Source organism: Nerophis lumbriciformis, linkage group LG31, assembly GCF_033978685.3.
Source record: "Nerophis lumbriciformis linkage group LG31, RoL_Nlum_v2.1, whole genome shotgun sequence".
Taxonomy (NCBI): domain Eukaryota; kingdom Metazoa; phylum Chordata; class Actinopteri; order Syngnathiformes; family Syngnathidae; genus Nerophis; species Nerophis lumbriciformis.
The window spans coordinates 3,645,001-3,660,000 of NC_084578.2; the positions used below are offsets into that span (position 1 = coordinate 3,645,001).

Consider the following 15,000-nt stretch of genomic DNA (forward strand, 5'->3'; position numbering starts at 1 on the left):
GAGGACTAGGCTACGAACAATGGGAGACCGGGCTTTCTTCTCCGCCGCTCCCAGTCTGTAGAACGCTCTCCCTGACCACCTGAGGGTACCACAGACTGTGGATGCTTTTAAAAAAGGCTTAAAAACCCTTCTTTTAAAAAAAAAACATTTTTTAGATACATGCATACTAGTTTTAGCTATTTTGCTGTTCTAGTTTTTATTTTTATTTATTTTTTGTATATTTTAATTTGTTTTATTAATTTTTTTAATACACTGTAGCACTTTGAGGTTGTTTACTCAATGTAAAGTGCTTTTTTACAATTAAAATCTATTATTATTATTATTATTATATAAGACAGGAATACAAATGTTTTTTTCTTGTTTTATGCATTCTAAATCATAAATAATCACTAGCAAAAGTCAGCGCACAATTGAACTAAGGGCAGTTTCTCTATCCCACCAATAACATGCTTAAAAAAACGCCAAAAAGACTCCATCAACGTTTTATATACACACTTTAAGTATATATGCAATGTAGTAATGTTCAAATTAACATGGGATATTTACGTATTTTGCTCATTTTGCTCAAATAAAAAAAAACTACCGGGACTCATAAAACGTTGCAAACATGTTTTCCTGCTATGACAGACTAGCCTCCTCCAACCTCCGAGGACTAAGCTACGAACAATGGGAGACCGGGCTTTCTTCTCCGCCGCTCCCAGTCTGTAGAACGCTCTCCCTGACCACCTGAGGGTGCCACAGACTGTGGATGCTTTTAAAAAAGGCTTAAAAACCCTTCTTTTTAAAAAAAAACATTTTTTAGATATATGCATACTAGTTTTAGCTATTTTGCTGTTCTAGTTTTTATTTTTATTTATTTTTTGTATATTTTAATTTTTTTTTTTTTTTTTTTTAATACACTGTAGCACTTTGAGGTTGTTTACTCAATGTAAAGTGCTTTTTTACAAATAAAATCTATTATTATTAATATTATTATTATTATTATTATTATTATATAAGACAGGAATACAAATGTTTTTTTCTTGTTTTATGCATTCTAAATCATAAATAATCGCTAGCAAAAGTCAGCGCACAATTGAACTAAGGGCAGTTTCTCTATCCCACCAATAAAATGCTTAAAAAAACGCCAAAAAGACTCCATCAACGTTTTATATACACACTTTAAGTATATATGCAATGTAGTAATGTTCAAATTAACATGGGATATTTACGTATTTTGCTCATTTTGCTCAAATAAAAAAAAACTACCGGGACTCATAAAACGTTGCAAACATGTTTTCCTGCTATGACAGACTAACCTCCTCCAACCTCCGAGGACTAAGCTACGAACAATGGGAGACCGGGCTTTCTTCTCCGCCGCTCCCAGTCTGTAGAACGCTCTCCCTGACCACCTGAGGGTACCACAGACTGTGGATGCTTTTAAAAAAGGCTTAAAAACCCTTCTTTTTAAAAAAAACATTTTTTTAGATATATGCATACTAGTTTTAGCTATTTTGCTGTTCTAGTTTTTATTTTTATTTATTTTTTGTATATTTTAATTTGTTTTATTTATTTATTTAATAAACTGTAGCACTTTGAGGTTGTTTACTCAATGTAAAGTGCTTTTTTACAAATAAAATCTATTATTATTATTATTATTATTATTATTATTATTATTATTATTATATAAGACAGGAATACAAATGTTTTTTCTTGTTTTATGCATTCTAAATCATAAATAATCACTAGCAAAAGTCAGCGCAATGATTTGCAAATGGAGAGTTTTAACTTGCACTTACAGATGTAGCGACCAACTGTAGTTACTGACAGTGGGTTTCTGAAGTGTTCCTGAGCCCATGTGGTGATATCCTTTACACACTGATGTTGCTTGTTGATGCAGTACAGCCTGAGGGATCAAAGGTCACAGGCTTAGCTGCTTACGTGCAGTGATTTCTCCAGATTCTCTGAACCCTTTGATGATATTACGGAGCGTAGATGGTGAAACCCCTAAATTCCTTGCAATACCTGGTTGAGAAAGGTTTTTCTTAAACTGTTCAACAATTTGCTCACGGATTTGTTGACAAAGTGGTGACCCTCGCCCCATCCTTGTTTGTGAATGGAATCTACTTTTATACCCAATCATGGCACCCACCTGTTCCCAATTAGCCTGCACACCTGTGGGATGTTCCAAATAAGTGTTTGATGAGCATTCCTCAACTTTATCAGTATTTATTGCCACCTTTCCCAACTTCTTTGTCACGTGTTGCTGGCATCAAATTGTAAAGTTAATGATTATTTGCAAAAAAAAAAAAATGTTTATCAGTTTGAACATCAAATATGTTGTCTTTGTAGCATATTCAACTGAATATGGGTTGAAAATGATTTGCAAATCATTGTATTCCGTTTATATTTACATCTAACACAATTTCCCAACTCATATGGAAACGGGGTTTGTATATATGTAATGTAGTAACGTTCATATTAACATGAAATATTTACGTATTTTCCTAATTTTTAAGCATACGGAGACGCATTAATTTCGCAGACACATCAACAATAACAAGGCTGTCAATACTTATGTACATGTGATTTTTTTTCAAGTTCAATAAATTAGCCAAGAATAATTGTTTAAACTTTTCACATTGTCATTATGGGGTATTGTGTGTAGAATTTTGAGGACAAAAATGAATTTATTCCATTTTGGAATGAGATTGTAACTTACAAAATGTGTGTGTTGAAATTTTTTTTTCAAGGTAAAAAAAAATGTTCAAGGTAAAAAAAATGTTTCGAGGTAAACATTTTTTTTCAAGGTAAAACATTATTTTCAAGGTAAACATTTATTTTCAAGGTAAAACAAATTTTTAATGTAAAAAAAATGTTTCGAGGTAAAAAAAATTTTTCAAGGTAAAAAATGATTTTCAAGGTAAAAAAAATATTTTCAAGGTAAAAAAAAAATTTAAGGTAACATTTTTTTTTCAAGGTAAAAATTTTTTTTCAAGGTTAAAAATGATTTTCAAGGTAAAAAATGATTTTCAAGGTAAAAAATGATTTTCAAGGTAAAACAAATTTTCAAGGTAAAAAAAAATGTTTCGAGGTAAAAAAAATTTTCAAGGTAAAAAATGATTTTCAAGGTAAAAAAAATGTTCAAGGTAAAAAAAAATGTTTTGAGGTAAAAAAAAATTTTCAAGGTAAAAAATGATTTTCAAGGTAAAAATTATTTTCAAGGTAAAAAAAAAAATTTAAGGTAACATTTTTTTTTCAAGATAAATTTTTTTTTTCAAGGTTAAAAATGATTTTCAAGGTAAAAAATGATTTTCAAGGTAAAAAATGATTTTCAAGGTAAAAAAAATGTTCAAGGTAACATTGTTTTTTCAAGGTAAAAATTTTTTTTCAAGGTAAAAAATGATTTTCAAGGTAAAAAAAATGTTCAAGGTAAAAAAAATGTTTCGAGGTAAACATTTTTTTTCAAGGTAAAAAATTGATTTTCAAGGTAAAAAAAAAAATTAAGGTAACATTTTTTTTTCAAGGTAACATTTTTTTTTCAAGATAAAAAATGATTTTCAAGGTAAAAAAAATGTTCAAAGGTAAAAAAATGTTTTGAGGTAAAAAAAATTTTCAAGGTAAAAAATGATTTTCAAGGTAAAAAATTATTTTCAAGGTAAAAAAAAAATTTAAGGTAAAATGCTTTTTTCAAGGTAAAATTTTTTTTTCAAGGTTAAAAATGATTTTCCAGGTAAAAAATTATTTTCAAGGTAAAAAATTATTTTCAAGGTAAAAAAATGTTCAAGGTAAAAAAAAATGTTTTGAGGTAAAAAAAAATTTTCAAGGTAAAAAATGATTTTCAAGGTAAAAATTATTTTCAAGGTAAAAAAAAAAATTTAAGGTAACATTTTTTTTTCAAGATAAATTTTTTTTTTCAAGGTTAAAAATGATTTTCAAGGTAAAAAATGATTTTCAAGGTAAAAAATGATTTTCAAGGTAAAAAAAATGTTCAAGGTAACATTGTTTTTTCAAGGTAAAAATTTTTTTTCAAGGTAAAAAATGATTTTCAAGGTAAAAAAAATGTTCAAGGTAAAAAAAATGTTTCGAGGTAAACATTTTTTTTCAAGGTAAAAAATTGATTTTCAAGGTAAAAAAAAAAATTAAGGTAACATTTTTTTTTCAAGGTAACATTTTTTTTTCAAGATAAAAAATGATTTTCAAGGTAAAAAAAATGTTCAAAGGTAAAAAAATGTTTCGAGGTAAAAAAAATTTTCAAGGTAAAAAATTATTTTCAAGGTAAAAAATTATTTTCAAGGTAAAAAAAAAATTTAAGGTAAAATGCTTTTTTCAAGGTAAAATTTTTTTTTCAAGGTTAAAAATGATTTTCCAGGTAAAAAATTATTTTCAAGGTAAAAAATTATTTTCAAGGTAAAAAAATTTTCAAGGTAAAAAAAAATGTTTCGAGGTAAAAAAAAATTTTCAAGGTAAAAAATGATTTTCAAGGTAAAAAAAATGTTCAAGGTAAAAAAAATGTTTTGAGGTAAAAAAAATTTTTCAAGGTAAAAAATGATTTTCAAGGTAAAAATTATTTTCAAGGTAAAAAAAAAAATTTAAGGTAACATTTTTTTTTCAAGATAAATTTTTTTTTTCAAGGTTAAAAATGATTTTCAAGGTAAAAAATTTTTTTCAAGGTAAAAAATGATTTTCAAGGTAAAAAAAATGTTCAAGGTAAAAAAAATGTTTCGAGGTAAACATTTTTTTTCAAGGTAAAAAATTGATTTTCAAGGTAAAAAAAAAAATTAAGGTAACATTTTTTTTTCAAGGTAACATTTTTTTTTCAAGATAAAAAATGATTTTCAAGGTAAAAAAAATGTTCAAGGTAAAAAAAATGTTTCGAGGTAAAAAAAAATTTTCAAGGTAAAAAATGATTTTCAAGGTAAAAATTTATTTTCAAGGTAAAAAAAAATTTTAAGGTAAAAAAATGTTTCGAGGTAAAAAAAATTTTCAAGGTAAAAAATGATTTTCAAGGTAAAAAATTATTTTCAAGGTAAAAAATTATTTTCAAGGTAAAAAAAAAATTTAAGGTAAAATTTTTTTTTCAAGGTAAAAATTTTTTTTCAAGGTTAAAAATGATTTTCAAGGTAAAAAATGATTTTCAAGGTAAAAAATGATTTTCAAGGTAAAACAAATTTTTGAGGTAAAAAAAAATGTTTCGAGGTAAAAAAAAATTTTCAAGGTAAAAAATGATTTTCAAGGTAAAAAAAATGTTCAAGGTAAAAAAAATGTTTTGAGGTAAAAAAAAATTTTCAAGGTAAAAAATGATTTTCAAGGTAAAAATTATTTTCAAGGTAAAAAAAAAAATTTAAGGTAACATTTTTTTTTCAAGATAAATTTTTTTTTTCAAGGTTAAAAATGATTTTCAAGGTAAAAAATGATTTTCAAGGTAAAAAATGATTTTCAAGGTAAAAAAAATGTTCAAGGTAACATTGTTTTTTCAAGGTAAAACATTTTTTTCAAGGTAAAAAATGATTTTCAAGGTAAAAAAAATGTTCAAGGTAAAAAAAATGTTTCGAGGTAAACATTTTTTTTCAAGGTAAAAAATTATTTTCAAGGTAAAAATTTATTTTCAAGGTAAAACAATTTTTTAAGATAACAAAAATGTTTTGAGGTAAAAAAAAATTTTCAAGGTAAAAAATTATTTTCAAGGTAAAAAATTATTTTCAAGGTAAAAAAAAATTTAAGGTAACATTTTTTTTTCAAGGTTAAAAATGATTTTCAAGGTAAAAAATGATTTTCAAGGTAAAAAATGATTTTCAAGGTAAAAAAAATGTTCAAGGTAAAAAAAATGTTTCGAGGTAAGACACATTTTTCAAGGTAAAAAATGATTTTCAAGGTAAAAAAAATGTTCAAGGTAAAAAAAATGTTCAAGGTAAAAAAACTGTTTCGAGGTAAAAAAAAAATTTCAAGGTAAAAAATGATTTTCAAGGTAAAAAATGATTTTCAAGGTAAAACAATTTTTTAAGGTAAAAAAAATGTTTCAAGATACTTTCCAGGACGCACTGTACAAACAATGTCAAGTCAAGTCAAGTCAACTTTATTTATATAGCACATTTACGACAACTTTGAAATTGAACCAAAGTGTTTTACAGGTTAAAAAAGCATAGAGCAAAAAACAAAAACAAAAACAAAAGAAATAAAATAAAAAACAAAAAATAAATGAATAAATAAATAAATGAATAAATAAATAAATAAATAAATAAAACAAAAACAAAAAAAAGAGAAAAAAAATAAATACAAAAAATAAAAATAAAAAAACAAACAAAAAATCCATCCATCCATTTTCTACCGCTTGTCCCTTTTGGGGTGGCCGGTGGTGCCGGAGCCTATCTCAGCTGCATTCGGGTGGAGGGCGGGGTACACCCTGGACAAGTCGCCACCTCATCGCAGGGCCAATGTTTTTTTTTTGTTTTTTTTCATATTTAATAACTTTGCAAAAGTAAACATTTTCACCTTGGAGTATTGTGTGTGGAATGTTAAGGGGGGAAAACAAATGAATGCATTCCATTTTGGAATAAGGTTGTACCATAACAACATGTGGGGGAAGTGAGGCGTTGTGAATATATATATATTTTTTTCTATGCCTTATTCAGATAGGATTGACTTTGATACAATACTTTGTGACAATGTTCAAATAAACACCAATGAAGGGACTTTTTACTGGTGTCCTACTTCCATAAGGAGCTGTGTGCCACTTGAGGGTTTTTTAACCTTTGACTTAAAACGTGGAGCAAAATGTCAAAGTTGCCTCTTTAAAAGGTTAACTCTGTGGTCATTTAAGCAGAAAAAAAGGTTTTTCTTTCATGCAAATTGTCCCAAAGGTCACAATTGTGAATCAATGAAACATTTTTTTTTGTTCCGCAGAAACACGACGCCCAGTTCACCGGCATCCAGCTGGTGGGCATGCTGCGTGGCATCGCCTCGGGCATGAAGTACCTGTCGGACATGGGCTACGTCCACAGAGACCTGGCCGCCCGCAACATCCTGGTCAACAGCAACCTGGTGTGTAAAGTCTCAGACTTCGGACTGTCCAGGGTCCTGGAGGACGACCCCGAGGCCGCCTACACCACCAGGGTAAGCTGACGTACCAACCTGAAGCTAAAGTAAGAGGGCACTACCCTGGGGGACTTCAGGTGTGTAACAACATGGTGAAATATTCCAAAGTCAATTTTTATTATAGGAAAAGTGAAGAGTTTTGGGAACAACAGCAACTCAGCCACCAAGTGGTAGGCCAAGTAAACTGATGAAGCGCATAGTGCAAAGACTTTCTGCACAGTCAGTTGCTACAGAGAGTTCCAAACTTCATGTTACCTTCCAATTAGCCCACGTACAGTACGCAGAGAGCTTCATGGAATGGGTTTCTATGGCCAGGCAGCTGTATCTAAGTCCAATGCAAAGCGTGGGATGCAGTGGTGTAAAGCATGTCTACATTTTTGGACAATTAAACCTTGTGGGAACAGTTTGGAGCGGGTCCCTTCCTCTTCCAACATGACTGTGCACCAGTGCACAAAGCAAGGTTCATAAATACATGGATGACAAAGTCTGGTGCGGATGAACTTGACTGGCCTGCACAGAGTCCTGACGCGAACCCAATAGAACACCTTTGGGATGATTTGGAACGGAGACTGAGAGCCAGGCCTTCTCCACCAACATCAGTGTGTGACCTCACCACTGCGCTTTTGGAAGAATGGTGGAAAATTCCTATGAACACACTATGCAACCTTGTGGACAGCCTTCCCAGAGGAGTTGAAGCTGTAATAGCTGCAAAAGGTGGACCCACATCATATTGAACCCAATGGGTTAGGAATGGGATGGCACTTCATGTTCATATGTGAGTCAAGGCAGGTGGCCAAATACTTTTGGCAATATAGTATATATATACACACATTTATTTATTATTATTATTATTATTGTGTATATATATAAAAATAAATACAATAAAAAATAAATAAATGTGTGTGTATATATGTATATATATAAAAAATAAAAATAATAAAAAAAGTAAATGTGTGTATTTATATATATATATATATATATATACAATAAATATTTTTTTATTTTATATATATATATATATATATATATATATATATGTATATATATATATATATATATATATATATAATAAATACAATAAAAAATAAATAAATGTGTGTGTATATATATAAAAATAAATACAATAAAAAATAAATAAATGTGTGTGTATATATGTATATATATAAAAAATAAAAATAATAAAAAAAAAAGTAAATGTGTGTATTTATATATATTATATATATATATAAATACAGTAAATATTTTTTTATTTTATATATATATATATATATATATATTTATATATAAAATACAAAAATATTTATTATATATATATATATATATATATAAAATAAAAAATAAATAAATGTGTGTATATATATACATATATATATATATATATATAAATATATATATATATATATATATATATATACCATTCACAAACCGTCAACTTTCTTGACGTCACTTTCAACCTGAGAAATAACAGCTACCAACCATTCACGAAACCCAACACAACACTCCAATACGTGCACCATGACAGCAACCACCCACCCACCACCACGAAAAGAATACCTACCGGAATTAATAAAAGGCTATCGATGCTGTCATCTAGCAAAGCTGAATTTGACCAAGCAACCCCCCCATACCAAAAAGCCCTTGATGAAAGCGGATACAATTTCACCCTCACCTATGAACCCACGCCAGGAAACCAACCAAAAAAGAACAGAAAACGAAACGACATCATCTGGTACAACCCCCCATACAGCAAAAACGTCTCAACTAACATTGGACACAAATTCCTCAATCTGATTGACAAACACTTTCCCAAAGACAACACCCTAAGAAAAGTATTCAACAAGAACAACATTAAATTGAGCTACAGCTGTATGAACAATATACGACAAATTATCTCAAACCACAACAAAACAATTGCAAATGAGCCGTCGGCCCCCGGACAGAGCGACTCCAAAACAACAAAGGCTGTAACTGCCGAAAGAAACCTGATTGCCCTCTCAACGGGGGGTGCTTACAAACATCAGTTGTCTACCAATCTAAGGTAACACGCAAGGACATTAACACATCCGACACATATGTAGGATTAACCGAGGGAGAATTTAAAACCAGATGGAACAATCACAAGGCTTCTTTCAGGAACCAAAACCTGCGGAATACCACAGAACTCAGCAAACACATTTGGGACCTCAAAGACAATAATGTTGAATATTCAATAACATGGCAAATTCTTGCATCCAGCACACCTTACAATAGTGGTAATAAAAGATGCAACCTATGCTTGAAAGAGAAACTGTTTATTATTTACCGTCCAGACCTGTCATCTCTCAACAAGCGCAGCGAAATTGTAACAGCATGCCGCCACAGACGGAAACACCTCCTAGGTAACACATGAGCCAATCACCACGCCCCTAGGCCAGCCTGTACCCACCCACTCTGTGCCCTATATAAACCATGGTATGCGAATGCTCCCATTAAAATCTCCTGACGATTGAGGGTACCCCCCCTCATGAAACAGGCCTGTAGAGATGAAATAGTCTTGTGATTTTTTTTCCCACACATACATATATTGCGCTCTACTACGGCATCGAGCACTATTTTTTGGATAACCTTATTAAGACATATATATATATATATATATATATATATATATATATATATATATATATATATATATATATTTGTATTCATATAAACAAACCACAGACATTTTTAAGACAACATCCCCTAAAATAAATTATTTTTTCCCACCATATTGTATATTAGATTTTGTTTAGAGTTGAGAAGTGCAGTTTATAGCTTCAAAACGGTCAAAAAACGGTGTTTAAAAATAAATGTATATATATACTATATATATATATATATATATATATATATATATATATATATATATATATATATATATATATATATATATATATATATATATATATGTATGTGTGGGAAAAAATCACAAGACTATTTCATCTCTACAGGCCTGTTTCATGAGGGTTCCCTCAATCATCAGGAGATTGAGGGAACCCCTCATGAAACAGGCTTGTAGAGATGAAGTAGTCTTGTGATTTTTTTCCCACACATACATATATTGCACTCTACTACGGTATCGAGCACTATTTTTTGGATAACCTTATTAAGACATATATATATATATATATATATATATATATATAAATATATATAATATATATATATATATATATATATATATATATATATATATATATATATATATATAAAATAAATACAATAAAAAATAAATACATGTGTGTATATATATATATATATATATATATATATATAAAATAAATACAATAAAAAATAAATACATGTGTGTGTATATATATATATATATATATATATATATATATATATATATATATATATATATATATATATATAAAAAAATAAAACATAAATAAATGTGTGTATATATGTATATATATATATATATATATATATATATATATATATATATATATATATATATATATATATATGTCTTAATAAGGTTATCCAAAAAATAGTGCTCGATACCGTAGTAGAGTGCAATATATGTATGTGTGGGAAAAAAATCACAAGACTACTTCATCTCTACAAGCCTGTTTCATGAGGGGTTCCCTCAATCTCCTGATGATTGAGGGAACCCTCATGAAACAGGCCTGTAGAGATGAAATAGTCTTGTGATTTTTTCCCACACATACATATATATATATATATATATATATATATATATATATATATATATATATATATATATATATATATATATATATATATATATAGTATATATATACATTTATTTTTAAACACCGTTTTTTGACCGTTTTGAAGCTATAAACTGCACTTCTCAACTCTAAACAAAATCTAATATACAATATGGTGGGAAAAAATAATTTATTTTAGGGGATGTTGTCTTAAAAATGTCTGTGGTTTGTTTATATGAATACAGGAATCAAGCCAGTACAGTACCAGCAGGCCAGCTGTGTTATTTGGCAGCATGTGTGTGGTCATTCTCATCACAGCATCATGTGGTCTTGACCGTCCATGCAGCACTTTTAAACACCAAAATTGCTTGTCAAATAAACATTAGGCTGCCATTTGCTTTTTTTTTTTTTTTTCCCCTCAGCAATACAACATGTGCAATGATAAAGCACAGTAATAAACTGCCTGGTGTTGCAGTAAGTGACTCATTCTTTATCCCTTAGATAAAATATGTTGTCTTTTTATATGATGCCTTTGAACCGAGGGAGCAGGTTGTTACGGTTTGCGTGTAAACAAGTCGTAATCCTGTCTGGAGTTCAGCTCTGAAATTCTGTCAGCAGCTGAAAGGCGTGCATCTAATATTATAATGCACATGTGCATGCAGTTATGCATACTTGGTAGAAGTGTATGTTGGTGTACTACACACCACCACGCGTAAACTGACCGGACTTGGCCGGTGACTCGTGTTGGTTTTGGAACCGTTTTCCTCATGGGTCCAGTTCCTCAATGAAGTAGACAGTATTTTGTTGTACATCTTGCTGTTTTTGCAATGTAATGTACCAACCCGGGGAGCCTAAATAGTGCATAGGATTAGATAGGATAGTGGTTGAGCTACGATGGACAAAAAGTCCACAAAAAATCGGACAAAAACACATGAAAACAAGAGGGAAACATTAAGCTCAGTGGCACCATTTTTACGTGCAGCTACAAAAGTAAAACACAATGAAACGTACGTTCCCACCACGTATAGACAAACAACAAAACACTTTATCAACAACAAGATATACAACGCACATCCAGATATAGGAGCAGACCCAACAAAGCAACCAAGAGCGCCCACTCCGCCCTATTTTTTAGTTTGTGAGTGTTCTCCTGTGTTTAGTGCTTTACTTCTTGTCCTGTGCTTTTATTTTGGTGGTTCTTCCTGTTTTGTGTGCGTTTTCCTGGTGCTGCTTGACTATTGACTATTTGCAATGTCGGAGTATTACAGTGGAATCTCACGTTACAAAATTAATTGAGACTTGAACATGGTTCGTAAACCGTTTGTATAGTGAAGCAGCGTTCTCAATAAGAAACAATGTAAATATCAATAATTAGTTCTCGCCTTGACAAAAGTGTTTTATAATTGTTATTTTTTGTATTGTTTTTTATTTTATTATTTTTGTTTTAAATCTTTTTTTTTTGGGTTGGGGGGGTAGTGCCTGTTATCTCAGTACCTGTATTATGATTTTCCTATCAAATGAATACATATATATTATTAAAAAAACATGCATATATATATATATGTATATATATATATATATATATATATATATATATATATATATATATATATATATATATATATATATATATATATATATTTTTTAAATATATATATATATATATATATATATAAATATGTATGTTTTTTTAATATATATATATATATATTTATAAAAATACAAAAAATAATAAAATAAAAAAACAATACAAAAAATAACAATTATAAAACACTTTTGTCAAGGCGAGAACTAATTATTGATATAATTACATATACATATATACATATATATATATATATATATATATATATATATATATATATATGTATGTTTTTTTTATATATATATATATTTATAAAAATACAAAAAATAATAAAATAAAAAAAACAATACAAAATATAACGATTATAAAACACTTTTGTCAAGGCGAGAACTAATTATTGATATAAGTACATATACATATATACATATACATATATATATATATATATATATATATATATATATATATATATATATATATATTTTTTTTTTTTTTAAATAATATATATGTATTCATTTGATAGTAAAATCATAATACAAGTACTGAGATGACAAGCACTACCCCCCCCCCAAAAAAAAAGATTTAAAACAAAAATTAATAAAATAAAAAAACTATATATATATATATATATATATATATATATATATATATATATATATATATATATATATATATATATATATATATATACATATATATATATATATGTTTGTTTTTTTAATAATATACATTTATTAATTTGATAGGAGAATCATAATACAGGTACTGAGATAACAGGCACTACCCCCCCCCCCCCCCTCCCCCCCCAAAAAAAAGATTTAAAACAAAAATTAATAAAATAAAAAACAATACAAAAAAAACCAATAACAATAACATATGATTTTCCTATCAAATTAATAAATATATATTATTAAAAAAACATACTTATATATATATATATATGTATATATATATACATATACATGTATATGTGTATATATATCCAACAAACATAACACAAGAGTAACAACACAACATCAGCAGTAAGTTGCACTGTCAATGTGTGCACACGCACAAAAGTCAATTGTTGGTGATTTCAAAAAAATATTAACAATCATTTTGTTAGCGAATATCTGGGTTACGCAAGTGAGAAGAGAAGATGAGCGATGATGGGAAAGAGTCCTATATGAATGACGGAATGAAGTGTTTGTACACGGAGACATGGTTCCATCTAAAAGTTTGTAAATCGTTTCAGCGTTCTACATTCGAGTTATTTTTGCACAAAACTCAGTTGACAAATTACTTCAATTTCCCCTAACTTTCTGTCTCTCAGGGAGGAAAGATCCCCATCCGGTGGACGGCTCCGGAGGCCATCGCTTACAGGAAGTTCACATCATCCAGTGATGCTTGGAGTTACGGCATCGTGCTCTGGGAAGTCATGTCCTATGGTGAACGGCCTTACTGGGAGATGTCCAATCAGGATGTAAGTGCAAACATGGAAAACATTGTAAAAAAAACCCACTTAAAGTAGCAGTAGAGTGGAAAAACAAGTTGGCTCTAAATTGAAGTTATTATCATATATATATATATATATATATATATATGATTTATGACACCTAAATACTTAGAGAGTTTACAAATAAATAGATATGATCAAAATAGGATCAATCTCACGGAGATTCCTGAGACATTTTGAGAGATATGAGGAAGCCAGAAAGAAATAAAATAAAATAAAAATAAAAAAAGGAATCGCAGAACCACAAATCCCTTCCCCATCAACAACAATGCTAATCAAGCAGACTTTGTGAGAGCCAACAACAAATACTTAAAATTCTGATCCAGAACCTTATATTTTTGAGCCCGAATACAAAGAGGATGAGTAATACGTTTTAGAAGCCGAGTGACGGATGCGGTTTCATTGCATGAGCATCATTCTTAGGTGCTAAACATACCAACTAACCATTTTAAACCAGAATAAAACCAACCCTCGACTAATTCCGTTTAGATGAAGAATCAATCCCAATTGTCACAAAGGGTTTTTTGTATCTTTTTTGCTATTTTGTGGACGGGAAAGTGGACCACTTTGTCAGTCCATGACCACATTTGTCTACTGGCAGGTGAGAGATGCATGAATTATAAGTTCGAGACGAAGCAGAAGCAGCCGTCAAGGCTCAGCAATTGCAGCGTAAGCTAGCATTAGCTCAGTGCTATCAATGCACCGCTAAAATAGTCCGTCTGCATTAGCACTTGTAATAACAATATCACTCATATTTGGTTCATTTTCAGGTCACGACATGTAAATGGAGTATTGTTAGCAGTTTCCGGATGTTTTTAGAGAGTATAATGAGAGATCTGTTGAATCAATTTATTTACGATTTAGAATGTATAAAAAAGTATACATGTTCTTATCTTACATAAGGATTCTGTTCCTGATCTGTTTCCAGACCCTGGTGACTATATATATAAAAATATGATGATGTTGAACTCTGAGTGTAAACATAACTTGGCCCTAAAGAAATGAACTATTAACTGAAAATCGCAAGAAGTTATTGGGGATAAGAAGATTCTGGGGAAGTTGTGTGATAAACAGGAGGGAAATGTTAGAATAATTATGTATATATATATTATCATCATAACTTTATGCTTAAGGGCCTTACTATAAAG

The 15,000-nt window shown here is 29.3% G+C and overlaps 1 protein-coding gene across 4 annotated transcripts in view; it reads left to right on the forward strand.

Moving 5' to 3' along the window:
• Window positions 1-15,000, forward strand: part of epha3 (eph receptor A3) — a 361,011-nt gene that overhangs the window by 301,487 nt on the left and 44,524 nt on the right. For all 4 annotated transcript variants that reach the window (XM_061926088.2, XM_061926086.2, XM_061926087.2 and 1 more), the window contains exons 13-14: window positions 6,883-7,092; window positions 13,670-13,819. In XM_061926088.2, coding sequence (XP_061782072.1) covers window positions 6,883-7,092; window positions 13,670-13,819 — 360 coding nt within the window. The remainder of the gene's footprint in view (window positions 1-6,882; window positions 7,093-13,669; window positions 13,820-15,000) is intronic.